The sequence below is a fragment of the Chiloscyllium plagiosum genome, unplaced genomic scaffold (assembly GCF_037043375.1).
Source record: "Chiloscyllium plagiosum isolate Xiang-an unplaced genomic scaffold, Cpla_swu_hap1 HiC_scaffold_31, whole genome shotgun sequence".
NCBI lineage: Eukaryota > Metazoa > Chordata > Chondrichthyes > Orectolobiformes > Hemiscylliidae > Chiloscyllium > Chiloscyllium plagiosum.
Genome location: NW_028270169.1, coordinates 21,454,709 through 21,467,918, shown reverse-complemented (window position 1 = coordinate 21,467,918; position 13,210 = coordinate 21,454,709). Strand labels below are relative to the sequence as shown.

The 13,210-nt window shown below is 43.3% G+C and overlaps 1 protein-coding gene across 1 annotated transcript; it reads left to right on the top strand.

The window, feature by feature from the left end:
- The first annotated feature begins 10,967 nt into the window (after nucleotides 1-10,967).
- On the top strand, nucleotides 10,968-11,957 carry LOC122564214 (armadillo repeat-containing protein 10-like). Its single transcript, XM_043718909.1, has one exon. The coding sequence runs from the start codon at nucleotides 10,968-10,970 to the stop codon at nucleotides 11,955-11,957; it is 990 nt and encodes a 329-aa protein (XP_043574844.1).
- The last annotated feature ends 1,253 nt before the right edge of the window (nucleotides 11,958-13,210 follow it).

Below are 13,210 nucleotides of genomic sequence, written 5' to 3'. Positions count from 1 at the left end.
GAATCCAAAACATAGCAGACTCCATGCCCAGGAGATTGAAGATTCTCTTGGGCAATTTCCCTGTGCCTGGAAACCTGCAGAAGAGTCAAATGAAGTCAAGAGAATTGTAAGGGTTCCCTTTCAGTTAAGCCGGTACTTATCCGAGAAAAGTTAGAGGATTAAAACGGTTCCAGCTATTCAAACTATTAAACAGGGCACCCAATTCACCAATCACCTCCCACCACCCCCACTCCCCCCAAGCCAACAACATTCCACCGCTCTCCCCCAGGACCTGATAACATCTGCCATGGGTCTAAACTGCCCAGAACCAACATCCTACACCAAACCTGAGACCCACCTCTCTCCACCTTCTTTTAAAATGTACAGGCTTTTATTCACTAACACCTTGTTTATATGCAATAATAGGTCAATAATGATAAGGCACTGGATTCATATTGACTGTTACATTCCCCCAGCCAATTCACAGCATTTTTAAAATGCTGACAGTTATTAAAAAGAATATCAGTGGAAAGAATACATGATGTCCAGTCTTTATTAACTACTTATTATTAATTACTTATTCTTAATTACAACATCATGGAGGTACAGTACCATGTCTAATACAATCATTTGGTGTTTGCTAGTGGCTGCTCCATATTATTGAATGGTTACTGTTCTGACATTGAGTGAAATCATTGCATAGTGCAATAGAACACAATGGCAATTTTCAGAGATAAGAGTTAAATACAAATTAGCATCTTGGCCTTTTTGGATGAGCAGTATGAATGTACTGTACAAAGTCTCTAAAAATCTCCAGGTTAAGCAAACTTAATCGATTAAGCTAAATATCTTAAAACCCCAAGTTTGATCTTTATAATCATCTGGAAGACAAACATCATGATTCAGGATGTTGCCATCAATCAGTATTGACAATGTGACGCTGAAGGGTATTGAGGTATCCAGGCTCTACCACCACACCTTGTTTATATGCAATGATGGGTCAATAATGATCGGTCAATAATGATAAGGCATTGGATACATATTGACTCTTTCAGTCAGTCATCTCATGCTGAAATCCACATGTGCATCCCAAAAGCTGCAGCTGTTGTGTTCAAAGAAAGTGTGCAACACAGCAGCCTGACTTAGAGCATCTAAGTGTGAACCTACAAGTGTACTCTTGTACAATAGTGAGAGCAGCTCATATTACACTCAATAGATGAAAGGGCTGAATAGTTTCTATTTTCACTGTTCAGATGTGATCTGGGTGCGACCAGATCACCAATTCAAAGGTCTAGAGTTTGCTCATTTCATAAGCACACACTCATTGCTAAATCAAACATATTGCCCTGGCCTGGCCATGTTTATTGGATGGATGTCAGCTGTTTACCCAAAGACCTGTACGGTGAATTGGTCACAGGGTAACAAACTCCAGAATCCATCAGCAAGTAAGAAATGAGGCTGGCGGTCATGAAATGACAGCCACTGATGTTGTGGAGCTCTGGAATTTTTGTTTGTTTGGAAGAGCATTGGAAGAGGTGAACAGAAACAAAAAGCTCAGCTGGTTGAGAAGAGGGCCCAGAGAAATCAGGCCAGTGAATAGTGACCTTCTCAGTCTACTCTTTCTCCATGGATTCTGGGTAATTCAAGATGGAGGACGGGAAAAATTGTGTCTGTAAAAGCTGCACCTTTTTGGAGATATTTTAGGTGTTGGAGGTGATTTCCTTGAATTCCAGGAGCAGTAATTACTGTTTTAAATGCTGTTGTATTGTTTCGGAACTTTTGGGGGGGGGTTGGGGGGATAAAAGGTGAAAACTACGGCACTTTAAAAAGGAGGAAGAGAGACAAAGACAGTGACCACATGGTCAGAGAAAGAAACCTACACCGCTGTCTGGCACAGCAGTGAATCTGCACAGTTACTGCCTTTGCTGTTTGAGTTCAAGTATCTTTGGACATCAGAGAGCGTCGATGAAAAATTAACAAACAGTGAAATTCACAACTGATCTTGGAGGAACCTGAGAGAGTTCATAGCAAGGGAACAGGTAAGTGCATAGTTTTTAAGTGCAGCCTTGCTGTAAATCTACAATAGTGAGTAGCGTGAGTTCTTTCTTGATTATATATTTTTTGAGATCTGTCTCTTGATTAAATTTTAAAAATATAAACCACAAGAATTAAGTTAGCCTGAAGCAGTGTTTTTTTTAGAGCAATAAGATGGTGCTATTTTCTGGGACAGTAGATTGTGAAGAAGCAAAGATGGCCTTTAGTAGAGTGATATGCTCTTCCTGTCGGATGTGGGAGATTAAGGAAAGTTTCCATGTTACTGATGACTATGTCTGTAGAAAGTGTCTTTGGTTGTGAATCCTATCATACCACATGGATTGGCTGGAGTGGCAATAAAGCATTTACAGGAGCTAGGGAGTGTGATGGATGGCAGTTACAGGAAGGGGGAAAAGCTGCAGATATGGTAAGATAGATGGGTTCACTCCAGGAAAAGTAGCAGAGTGAGGCAGATGGTGCAGGAATCTCCTGTAGCTATCCCCATTGCAAACAAATATGCTGTTTTGGAAAATGTAGGGGGTGATGGACTCTCAGGATAATACAGAACAAACAGGGCTTATGCCCGAAACGTTGATTCTCCTGTTCCCTGGATGCTGCCTGACCTGCTGCGCTTTTCCAGCAACACATTTCCAGTACAGAACAAACAGCCAAGTTTATGGTCATGAGACTGGCTCTAATTCAATGAGGGGTACATCAGGTCGCGATTGATTGTGTTAGGGGACTCTAACCAGAGGCACAGACAGACATTTCTGTGGCCAGCAATGAACAAGCAGAATGGTGTGCTGCCTCCCTGGTGCCAGGATCAAGGATATTTCGGAGAGGGTGCAGAATGTTCTCAAAGGCGAGAGGGACCAGCAGGAGATCATTGTACTTATTGGAACCAATGATATAGGAAGGGAAAAGGATGAGATTCTGAAGGGAGAATATAGAAAGTTAGGCAAGAATTTAAAAAGGAGGTTCTCGAGAGCAGTAATATCTGGATTACTCCCGGTGCTATGGGCTAGTGAGGGTAGGAATAGGAGGATCGAGGAGATGAATACATGGCTGAGGAGCTGGTGTATGGGAGAAGGATTCACATTTTTGGATCATTGGAATCTCTTCTGGGGTAGAAGTGAACTGTACAAGAAGGATGGTTTGCACCTGACTTGGAGGGGGACTAATATATTGGCTGGGAAATTTGCTGGAGCTGCTCAGGAGGATTTAAACTAGTAAGGTGGGGGAGGGGGGCAGGGGCCCAGAAAGATAGTGAGGAAAGAAATCAATCTGAGACTGGTACAGTTGAGAAAAGAAGCGAGTCAAACAGGGCAGGCAGGGACAAAGCAGAGAACAAGGTAGGACTGATCAATTAAACTGCATTTAATGCAAGAGGCCTAACAGGGAGGGCTCATGAACTCATGACATGGTTAGGAACATGGGACTGGGATATCATAGCAATTACAGAGACGTGGCTCAGCAATGGACAGGACTGGCAGCTTAATGTTCCAGGATACAATTGCTATAGGAAGAATAGAAAGGGGGACAAGAGAGGAGAGGGAGTAGTGTTTTTGATAAGGGATAACATTATGGCTGTACTTAGGGAGGATATTCCTGGGAATATATCCAGAGAAGTTATTTGGGTAGAACTAAGGTATAGGAAAAGAATGATCACCTCATCGGGATTGTATCATAGACCCTCCAATAATCAGCGGGAAATTGAGAAACAAATTTTTAAGGAGGTCTCAGTTATCTTTAAGAATAATAAGGTGGTTATGGTAAGGGATTTTAACTTTCCAAACATAGATTGGGACTGCTATGGTGTTAAGGGTTTAGATGGAGAGGAAAACTTTCTGATTCAGTATGAGGATGTACCTAATAAAGAAGTTGCAAAGCTTGACTTACTCTTGGGAAATAAGACAGGGCAGGTAACTGAGATGTCAATGGGGAAGCACTTTGGGGCCAGAGACCTTAATTCTATTAGTTTTAAAATGGTGATGGAAAAGGATAGACCAGATCTAAAAGTTGAAGTTCTAAATTGGAAAAAGGCCAATTTTGACGGTATTAGGCAAGAACTTTCAAAAGCTGATTGGGGGTAGATGTTCACAAGTAAAGGGACGGCTGGAAAATGGGAAGCCTTCAGAAATGAGATAACGAGTGTTCAGTGACAGTATATTCCTGTTAGGGTGAAAGGAAAGGTTCGTAGGTGTAGGGAATGCTGGGTGATTAGAGAAATTGAGGTTTTGGTTAAGAAAAAGAAGATATATATCAGGGATAGACAACAGAGATCAAATGAATCTTAGAAGACTATAAAGGCAGTAGAAGTATAGAGCATAAAGTATATAACATGACAATGCAATACAGGCCCTTCGGCCCTTGATAATGTGCCAACCTGTGGAACCAATCTGAAGCATATCTATCCTACATTATTCCATTTTCATCCTACATTATTCCATTATTCCATGTTTATCCAATGACCATTTAAATGATCTTAAAGTTGGCAAATGTCCTCCTGTTGCAGGCAGTGTGTTCCATGCCCCTACTACTCTCTGACTAAAGAAACTACCTCTGACATCTGTCATATGTCTATCACCCCTCAGTTTAAAGCTATGTCCCCTTGTGCTAGCTATCGCCATCTAAGGAAAAAGACTCTCCCTGTCCACCCTATCTAACCCTCTGATTATCTTATATGTGTCAATTAAGTCACCTCTCAACCTTCTTCTCTCTAACAAAAACAGCCTCAAGTCCCTCAGCCTTTCCTTATAAGACTTTCCCTCCGTACCAGCCAACATCCTAGTAAATCTCCTCTGAACTCTTTCCAAAGCTTCCACATCCTTCCTATAACGCAGTGACCAGAACTGTACACAATACTCCAAGTGTGGCCGCACCAGAGTTTTGTACAGCTGCAGAATGACCTTGTGGCTCCAAAGCTCAATCCCTTTACTAATAAAAGTTAACACACCGCATTCCTTCTTAACAACCCTATCAACCTGGGTGGTAACTTTCAGGGATCTATGTACATGACACCGAGATCTTGTTGCTCATCTACACTACCAAGAATCCTACCATTCACCCAGTACTCTTTATTCCTGTTGCTCCTTCCAAGGTGAATCACCTCAAACGTTTCCACATTAAACCTCTCAACCCAGCTCTGCAGCTTATCTACGTCCCTCTATAATCTGTAACATCCTTCAGCACTATCCACAACTCCAGCAACCTTAGTATCATCTGCAAATTTACTAACCCATCCTTCTACTCTCTGATCCAGGTCATTTATACAATCCTTGAGGTACACCACTAGTAACTGAACTCCAGGATGAACATTTCCCATCAACCACCACCCTCTGTCTTATTTCAGCTGGCCAATTTCTGATCCAAACTGCTAAATCACCCTCAATCCCATGCCTCCATATTTTGTGCAATAGCCTACCATGGGGCACCTTATCAAACACTTTACTGAAATCCATATACACCACATCAACCGCTTTACCCTCATCCACCTGTTTGGTCACCTTCTCAAATAACTTAATAAGGTTTTCGAGGCATGACCTACCCTTCACAAAACTATGTTGACTATCCATAATCAACTTATTCCTCTCTAGGTGATTATAAATCCTATCTCTTATAAAGTTTTCCAACACTTTACCCACAATCAAAGTAAGGCTTACTGGTCTATAATTACCAGGGTTGTCTCTATTCCCCTTCTTGAACAAGGGGACAACATTTGCTGTCCTCCAGTTTTCTGGCACTATTCCTGTAGACAATGATGACATAAGGATCAAAGCCAAAGGCTCTGTAATTTCCTCCCTGGCTTCCCAGAGAATCCTAGGATAAATCTCATCTGGCCCAGGGAACTTATCTATTTTGACACTCTCCAGAATTGCTAACACCTCCTCCTTGTGAACCTCAATACCTTCTAATTTAGTAGCCTGTATCTCAGTATTCTTCTCAACAACATTGTCCTTTTCCAGTGTGAATACTGATGAAAAATATTCATTGAGCGTATTCCCAATCTCCTGAGACACCACACACGTTTTCACGCAGAGGGTGATACGTGTATGGAACGAGCTGCCAGAGGAAGTGGTGGAGGCTGGTACAATTGAAACATTTAAAAGGCATCTGGATGGGTATCTGAATAGGAAGGGTTCAGAGGGATATGGGCTGGGGGCTGGCAGGTGGGACTAGATTGGGTTGGGATATCTGGTTGGCATGGACGAGTTGGACCGAAGGGTCTGTTTCCGTGCTGTACATCTCTAGACTAGACAACCTTTCACTACTATCCTTGACTGGCCCGAATCTTTCTCGAGTCATTCCTTTATCCCTTATATATCTATAGAAAGCTTTAGGGTTTTCCTTGATCCTATCTGCCAATGACTTTGCATGTCCCCTTCTGGCTCTTCTTAGCTCTCTCTTTAGGTCTATCCTGGCTACCTTGTAACTCTCAAGCACGCTAACTGAACCTTCACATCTCATCCTAACATAAGCCGCCTTCTTCCACTTGACAAAATATTCAATTTCTTTAGTAAACCATGGCTCCCGCACTCAATAACTTCCTCCCTCCCTGATAGATACATACTTATCAAGGACCTGTAGTAGCTAGTCCTTGAATAAGCTCCACATTTCAATTCTGCCCATTCCCTGCAGCTTTCTTCCCCATCCTATGCATCCTAAATCTTCTCTCATCGCATCATAATTGCCTTTCCTCCAGCTATAACTCTCGCCCTGAGTTATATACCTATCCTTTTCCATTGATAAAGTAAACATAACCGAATTGTGGTCAATATTACCAAAGTGCTCACCTACCTCCAAATCTAACAGCAGGCCAGGTTCATTACCCAGTACTAAATCTAATGTGGCCTCGCCCCTTGTTGGCCAGTCTACATACTGTGTCAGGAAACCATCCTACACACATTGGACAAAAACAGACACATCTAAAGTACTTGAACTGTAGTATTTCCAGTCAATATTTGGAAAGTTTAAGTCCCTATAACAACCACCCTGTTACTCTCACTCCTATCCAGAGTAATAATTGCAATCCTTTCCTCTACATCTCTGGAACTACTCAGAGGCATACAGAAAACTCCCAACAGGGGGAGCTCTCCTTTCCTGTTTCTAACCTCAGCCCATACTACCATACTAAGTGTACTTAAGAGGGGCATCGGGGGAGGGAAAAAAGGGGACATGAGATAGCTTTGGCAAATACAGTTAAGAAGAATTCAAAGGGATTTTATAAATACATTAAGGACAAAAGGGTAACTAGGGAGAGAATAGGGCCCCTCAAAGATCAGCAAGACAGCATGTGTGAAACTGCAGGAGATGGGGGAGATATTAAATGAATATTTTGCATCAATGTTTCCTGTGGAAAAGGACATAGGAGATATGGAATGTGGGGAAATAGATGGTGATATCTTGAAAAATGTCCATATTACAGAGGAGGAGGGGCTGGATGTCTTAAAACGCATCAGGATGGATAAATCCCCAGGACCTGATCAGATGTACCCTAGAACTCTGCGGGAAGTAAAGAAATGATTACTGGGCCCCTTGCTGAGATATTTATATCATCGATCGACACGGGTGAGGTGCCGGAAGACTGGAGGTTGGCTAACGTGGTGCCACTATTTAAGAAAAGTTATACAGTTATAACCTATAGTTATATAGATTAAAAAGAAGTTTATAAAATCATGAGGGGCATGGATAGGATAAATAGACAAGGTCTTTTCCCTGAGATGGGGGAGGGCATAGGTTTAGGATGAGTGAGGAAAGATATAAAAGGGACCTAAGTGGCAACATTTTCACGCAGAGGTTGGTGAGTGTATGGAATGAGCTACCACAGGAAGTGGTGGAGGCTGTACAATTACAACATTTAAAAGACATCTGGATGGGTACATGAATAGGAAGGATTTAGAGGGATATGGGCCAAGTGCTGGCAAATGGGACTAGATTAGGTTAGGATAGCTGGTCGGCATGGACAAGTTGGACTGAAGGCTCTGTTTTTGTGCTGTATATCTCTATGACTCTATGACAGAGACTGCAATGCCAGAGTGGAGTTCCTGACACTACAGCAGTCGACGCTCAATGCAGACGTGGCGACCCTGGTGCAGAACATTATCAGAAACCAGAAGACTGCCAGTGGGTGAAAATTTTGGAGGAATTCAGTTCTGATGAAGGATTCTATCAAAACATCAGCTCTTTCCCCATCTCAGTGACTAGCTGAAGGTATCCAACTTAAACTTTAGTTTCAGAAAATCAGGCCAAATGAAAATGTATATCTTATCATAATCGCATGCTGTTGCACATTAATTAGATTTAAAATCTCAAGGGACATGAAACAGGAATACAAGTTTTTTTCTTATTAGCATTTAATGTACTTAGCAGTTCAGAAGGGTATGCACCTTGATAGACCTTCATAATCTGTGCAGTCCGTGATAGACCAGCCCTGTATTTTCAGCTCGACTTCTTTCAGAAAAGCTTGAGGATGGTGGCTAAAAGGTGCCACCTGGTGTCCAAACTCATGTATGCGCAAACTTGTGAAATTTCACTATCATGTGCTGCTTCAATAGAAGAACAAATGGAAAAAATATAAGGTAATTCCCAGTGCTGTCAGATTGGTTTGTCACTGTTCTTATTCTATCACTATCTTTCAGTTAGAAAAGTAAATCCTGTTATTCTATTCATCCCACTTTACAATAGGTGTGACATTGAATATGAATTCACAGGTTTCTTTTAATTCATTCATGAGATATCGTTGTCACTGGCTGTGACAGAGTTAAAAAGTGTGGCACTGGAAAAGCACAGCAGGTCAGGCAGACCCCGAGGAGCAGGAGAATTGATTTTTCAGGCATAAGCCCTTCGGCTGAGAGATAAATGGGAGGGGGGTGGAGCTGGGGGTGATGGAGCTTGGAAGGCGATAGGTAGATGAAGGTGGGGGGGTGATGGTGATAGGTGGAGCGGAGGGTGGAGCGGATAGTTGGGAAGGAAGATGGACAGGTAGGACAGTTCAAGAAGGCAGTGCTGAGTTGGAGGTTTGGATCTGGGATGGGGGGGGGGGAGGGTAGGTGAGGAAACTGATGAAATCGCCATTGGTGCCGTGTGGTTGGAGGGTCCCAAGGTGGAAGAGATGGAAATGTGTTGCTGGAAAAGCGCAGCAGGTCAGGCAGCATCTAGGGAACAGGAGAATCAACGTTTCGGGCATTAGCCCTTCTTCAGGAATGCCCGAAACGTCGTTTCTCCTGTTCCCTAGATGCTGCCTGACCTGTTGCGCTTTTCCAGCAACACATTTCCATCTCTGATCTCCAGCATCTGCAGACCTCACTTTCTCCCCAAGGTGGAAGATACAGGCGTTCCCCCTCTAGGTGTCGGGTGGCTTGTATTTAGTGGTGGAGGAGGCCCAGGACTTGCATGTTCTTGGCGGAGTGGGACAGGGAGTTGAAGTGGTTGGCCAGAGGGCGGTGGGGTTGTTTAGTGCATGTGTCCCAGAGGTGTTCTCTGAAAGATTCCACAAGTTGGCGTCCTGTCTCCCCACTGTAGCGGAGACCACATTGGGAGCAACGGACACAGTAGATGAGATGTTGGATGTGCAGGAAAATCTCTTACTGGATGTGGAAGTATCCTTTTGGGGCTTGAATGGAAGTGAGGTGGGGAGATGTGGGCACAGGTTTTATACCTCTTGCGGTGGCAGGGGAAGGTGCCGTGAGTGGAGGGTGGGTTGGTGGGGGGTGTGGACTTGACGAGGGAGTTGCAGAGGGAATGGTCTCTGTGGAATGCTGATGGGGTGGGGAGGGAAATATATCTCTGGTGGTGGGGTGTGACTGTTAGTGGCAGAAATGGCAAAGGATGATGCGTTGTATTTGGAGATTAGTCGGGTGCAAGTGAGGACCAGGGGGTTTCTATCCTTGTTGTGGTTGGAGGGGTGGATTTAAAAGACGGAGGTGCGAGAAGTGGAGGAAATGCGCTGGAGGGCATTGTTGACAATGTGGGATGGGAAATTGTGGTCCTTGAAGGAGGAGGCCATCTGGGATGTTCCCTCCTGGGAGCTGATGTCGCAGCAGAGGAATTGAGTGTAAGGGATAGGGTTTTTAAAAGAAGATGTGGGAGGAGGTGTAGTCCAGGTAGCTGTGGGAGTTGATGGGTTTGAAGTAGATGTCCGCGTTGAGTCGGTCACCGTTGATGGATTATGAGGTCCAGGAAGGGGAGGGAGGTGTCTGAGATGGTCCAGGTGAACTTGAGGTCAGGGTGGAAGGTGTTCATGAAATTATAGATATAGATATGGACATACATAGAATTCCTACCATGTGGAAACAGGCCCTTCGGCTCAACAAGTCCACAGAGACCCTCTGAAGAGTAACCCATCCAAACCCATTCCCCTGCATTTACCCCAGACTAATGCACCTAACCTACCCATCCCTGAACACTATGGGCAATTTAGCATGGCAAATTTACCTAACCTGCATACCTTTGGATCGTGGGAGGAAACCGGAGCACCCGGAGGAAACCCACGCAAACACGGGGAGAATGTGCAAACTCCACATAGACAGTCGCCCGAGGCTAGAATAGAGCCAGGGTCCCTTGCACTGTGAGGCAGCAGTGCTAATGACTGAGCCACCATGCCACTCCTCTGGGAAAGCAAACAATCATGGAGGTATAGAGTCAAGAATTCTGAAGCATGTTGTTACTGAAGTGCATCACTAATGAGTTGTGTGTTCGCTGTGCTGTGGCCCAGTATTAACTGCAAACTATCCATCCCATTAACTTGTCATCGCTGTATCAGGTATGTCCACCATTATGATGTCAGTGATCTTTATGACATGATTATTGCAAAAATTCAAAAGGCACAGCACACACGCAGAATGCAGGATTCATTTGCAACAATATGTCTTGGACAGTGCAGAAGTTACAGAAGGTTGATGTCAAGTTTGCTCAACACAGCAACAGGGAAAGCTATCTGAATACCAGTTTGAAAAATGGTGGAACTCTTCGATGAGGCGTGCAGGAAGAAGTTAATAGGGATTCTAACAGGTGCTGGTGCTGTGTATTTACTGTACCGAGCGATTCGATCAGGACTAGTCACTCCACAGGAGGACGATGAAGACCTACTCATTGATAAGAGTGGCAACAGTACCTTGGACAGTATTGGTGCTGTGGGACACCATTTAGTTTCATCAAATTCTGCTTCATCAAACTCTGTCAAGATGAATCTTCAGGATCTGAAGACAGTTCTGACTATTCTTCATGAAAGTAAAGATCCTGTCATTAGAGGGACAATCCTAACTAGCATTTACCGCATTCCTGGTTTTTCAAGCAGCCAGGAGCTATTCCGTTCCGAAGGTGGAATTTCCATCATTGCAGAGTCACTGGATGATCCTCTCAATTACATCAAGTCTAGCGCTGTGACGGTTTTCAATTTCCTCAGTAATGATCCGGTAAACCGTGATCTGCTGGTGAAATATATCCCTCAGGTTCTGAAATTAACCACGTCAATATTTCAAGAATTTGAACAGTTGCCGTGTCTGAGGTTTCTCACCAAGATGTCCCACAACCACCAGAACCATCTCATGCTGAAACATGCCATCCCAGACTTCTTCCTCCTGCTGCAAACAGGGTCATCCAGCATCAAGTTCCAAGTGCTGCAGATCCTCATCAACTTTTCCACCAACCTGGAGCTGACGTTTGACATGTTCAATGTGCAAATTGAAGCATCTTTCCTTTTCCTATTCAACTATTTCCAGCGTCAAGACATTCTCAATGATCTCCTCTTATTAATAAGCAATCTGAACGAGATCAGGAGAAGTCTCCCCTACAGATCAAACAATCACATCTATTGCAAGGACTCACTGTTTGTCCTGCTGTTTGGTCCCAACTCTCAGTTCTCAAGCAGGCTTATCTATTTAATGGCTTCCCCAGACGACAGAATTAAGCTGCAGGCTGCCCGGATAGTCACAAACTTAGGGTGAAGAGAATTGACACTTTTCAATATATATATACACATAAAAAAAGAGAAAATAAGAAAGCGTAAACTGAAAGTGTGATTTTTTTTTAAATGCCTATAAATGCAGGAACCAATTTTGACAGCCATATATAAAGTGGTTGGCCACACAGAAGAAGAATGAGACAGGAGCTCAGCTGGTTTTTCCAACTGGGGCATGGGATAAGGTGAATGAGATTGCTTTCCAGGCTGCTCTGTTCTCTCTGCCTGCCATTGAAAGATAACTGGATGGTGGCTGATGTCATTTGTGGTTAACTCTATACATAAACCCATGTAGCATATACCACAAAGAGTGATGTTCTTGTGAGGCAGATATCTTGAAATTTATTTACAACATTAATTGCGTGACTACAGTATCACAGACCTACACATATAGTGCTGTGCTTAAAAACATTGATGTACATAACAACACTGACTCCATTACACAGAGACAGTGAAGATTGGGTACCTTGATACTAGAACATCTTAAATGTACAGGTCTGTCTGGTCTGGTATCTGTGTCAAAATACAATATCCTTCCTTTTCCTTTAAAGACCAGGAACCCTTTTCCCCTTAACATGTATCAGGAATGCATATAGACATGTTGTCTTTACACATTTCAGTTAATGGCTTGGTGGATTTATACCCTGGCTGGATTTGGTCATCATGATTTGAAGTTTAGCTTCACTCTGCAGTATGTGATCTGTGTTTCCAGATGGATGTTCATCATTTGTCATTGATGTGTGACTGTTGTTAAGCATGATATCTTCAGTATCTGACTCATCATCCAACGTGATGCAAAGTTGACAAAATGCAATTCAAATCCGTCATCTATTTCTTCACAGGACTTGACCATTGCTCACTAGAATGTCAAATAACTTAAACTTGATACAACAGCATATTACCTTTCCACAAACCCATTTGCTCATATGTGAATCTCAAAGCTGCATGCTTTGGCCTGGTTCACATTGGGATCATTGTCTGCAGGCTCATTGATCATATCATTGTTCCATCTCCTCCCTTCTTTCGAACAATACACCATGACCATATGGTTGAGGGGTGGTGAGAGTAAAGGAGGGAAGAATGGTGTGGATCCGCCTCCTAAACATGAGCTGCCAATGAGGGTAAAGCCATTACCTGGAGGAGTAGCTATCTGAAAGTCTTGACAAGTCACTTTATAGTTAATGTTTATGAATTTTACTACAAACAATCTGCTCTATGAGACCATCCAACTGAGGGAAG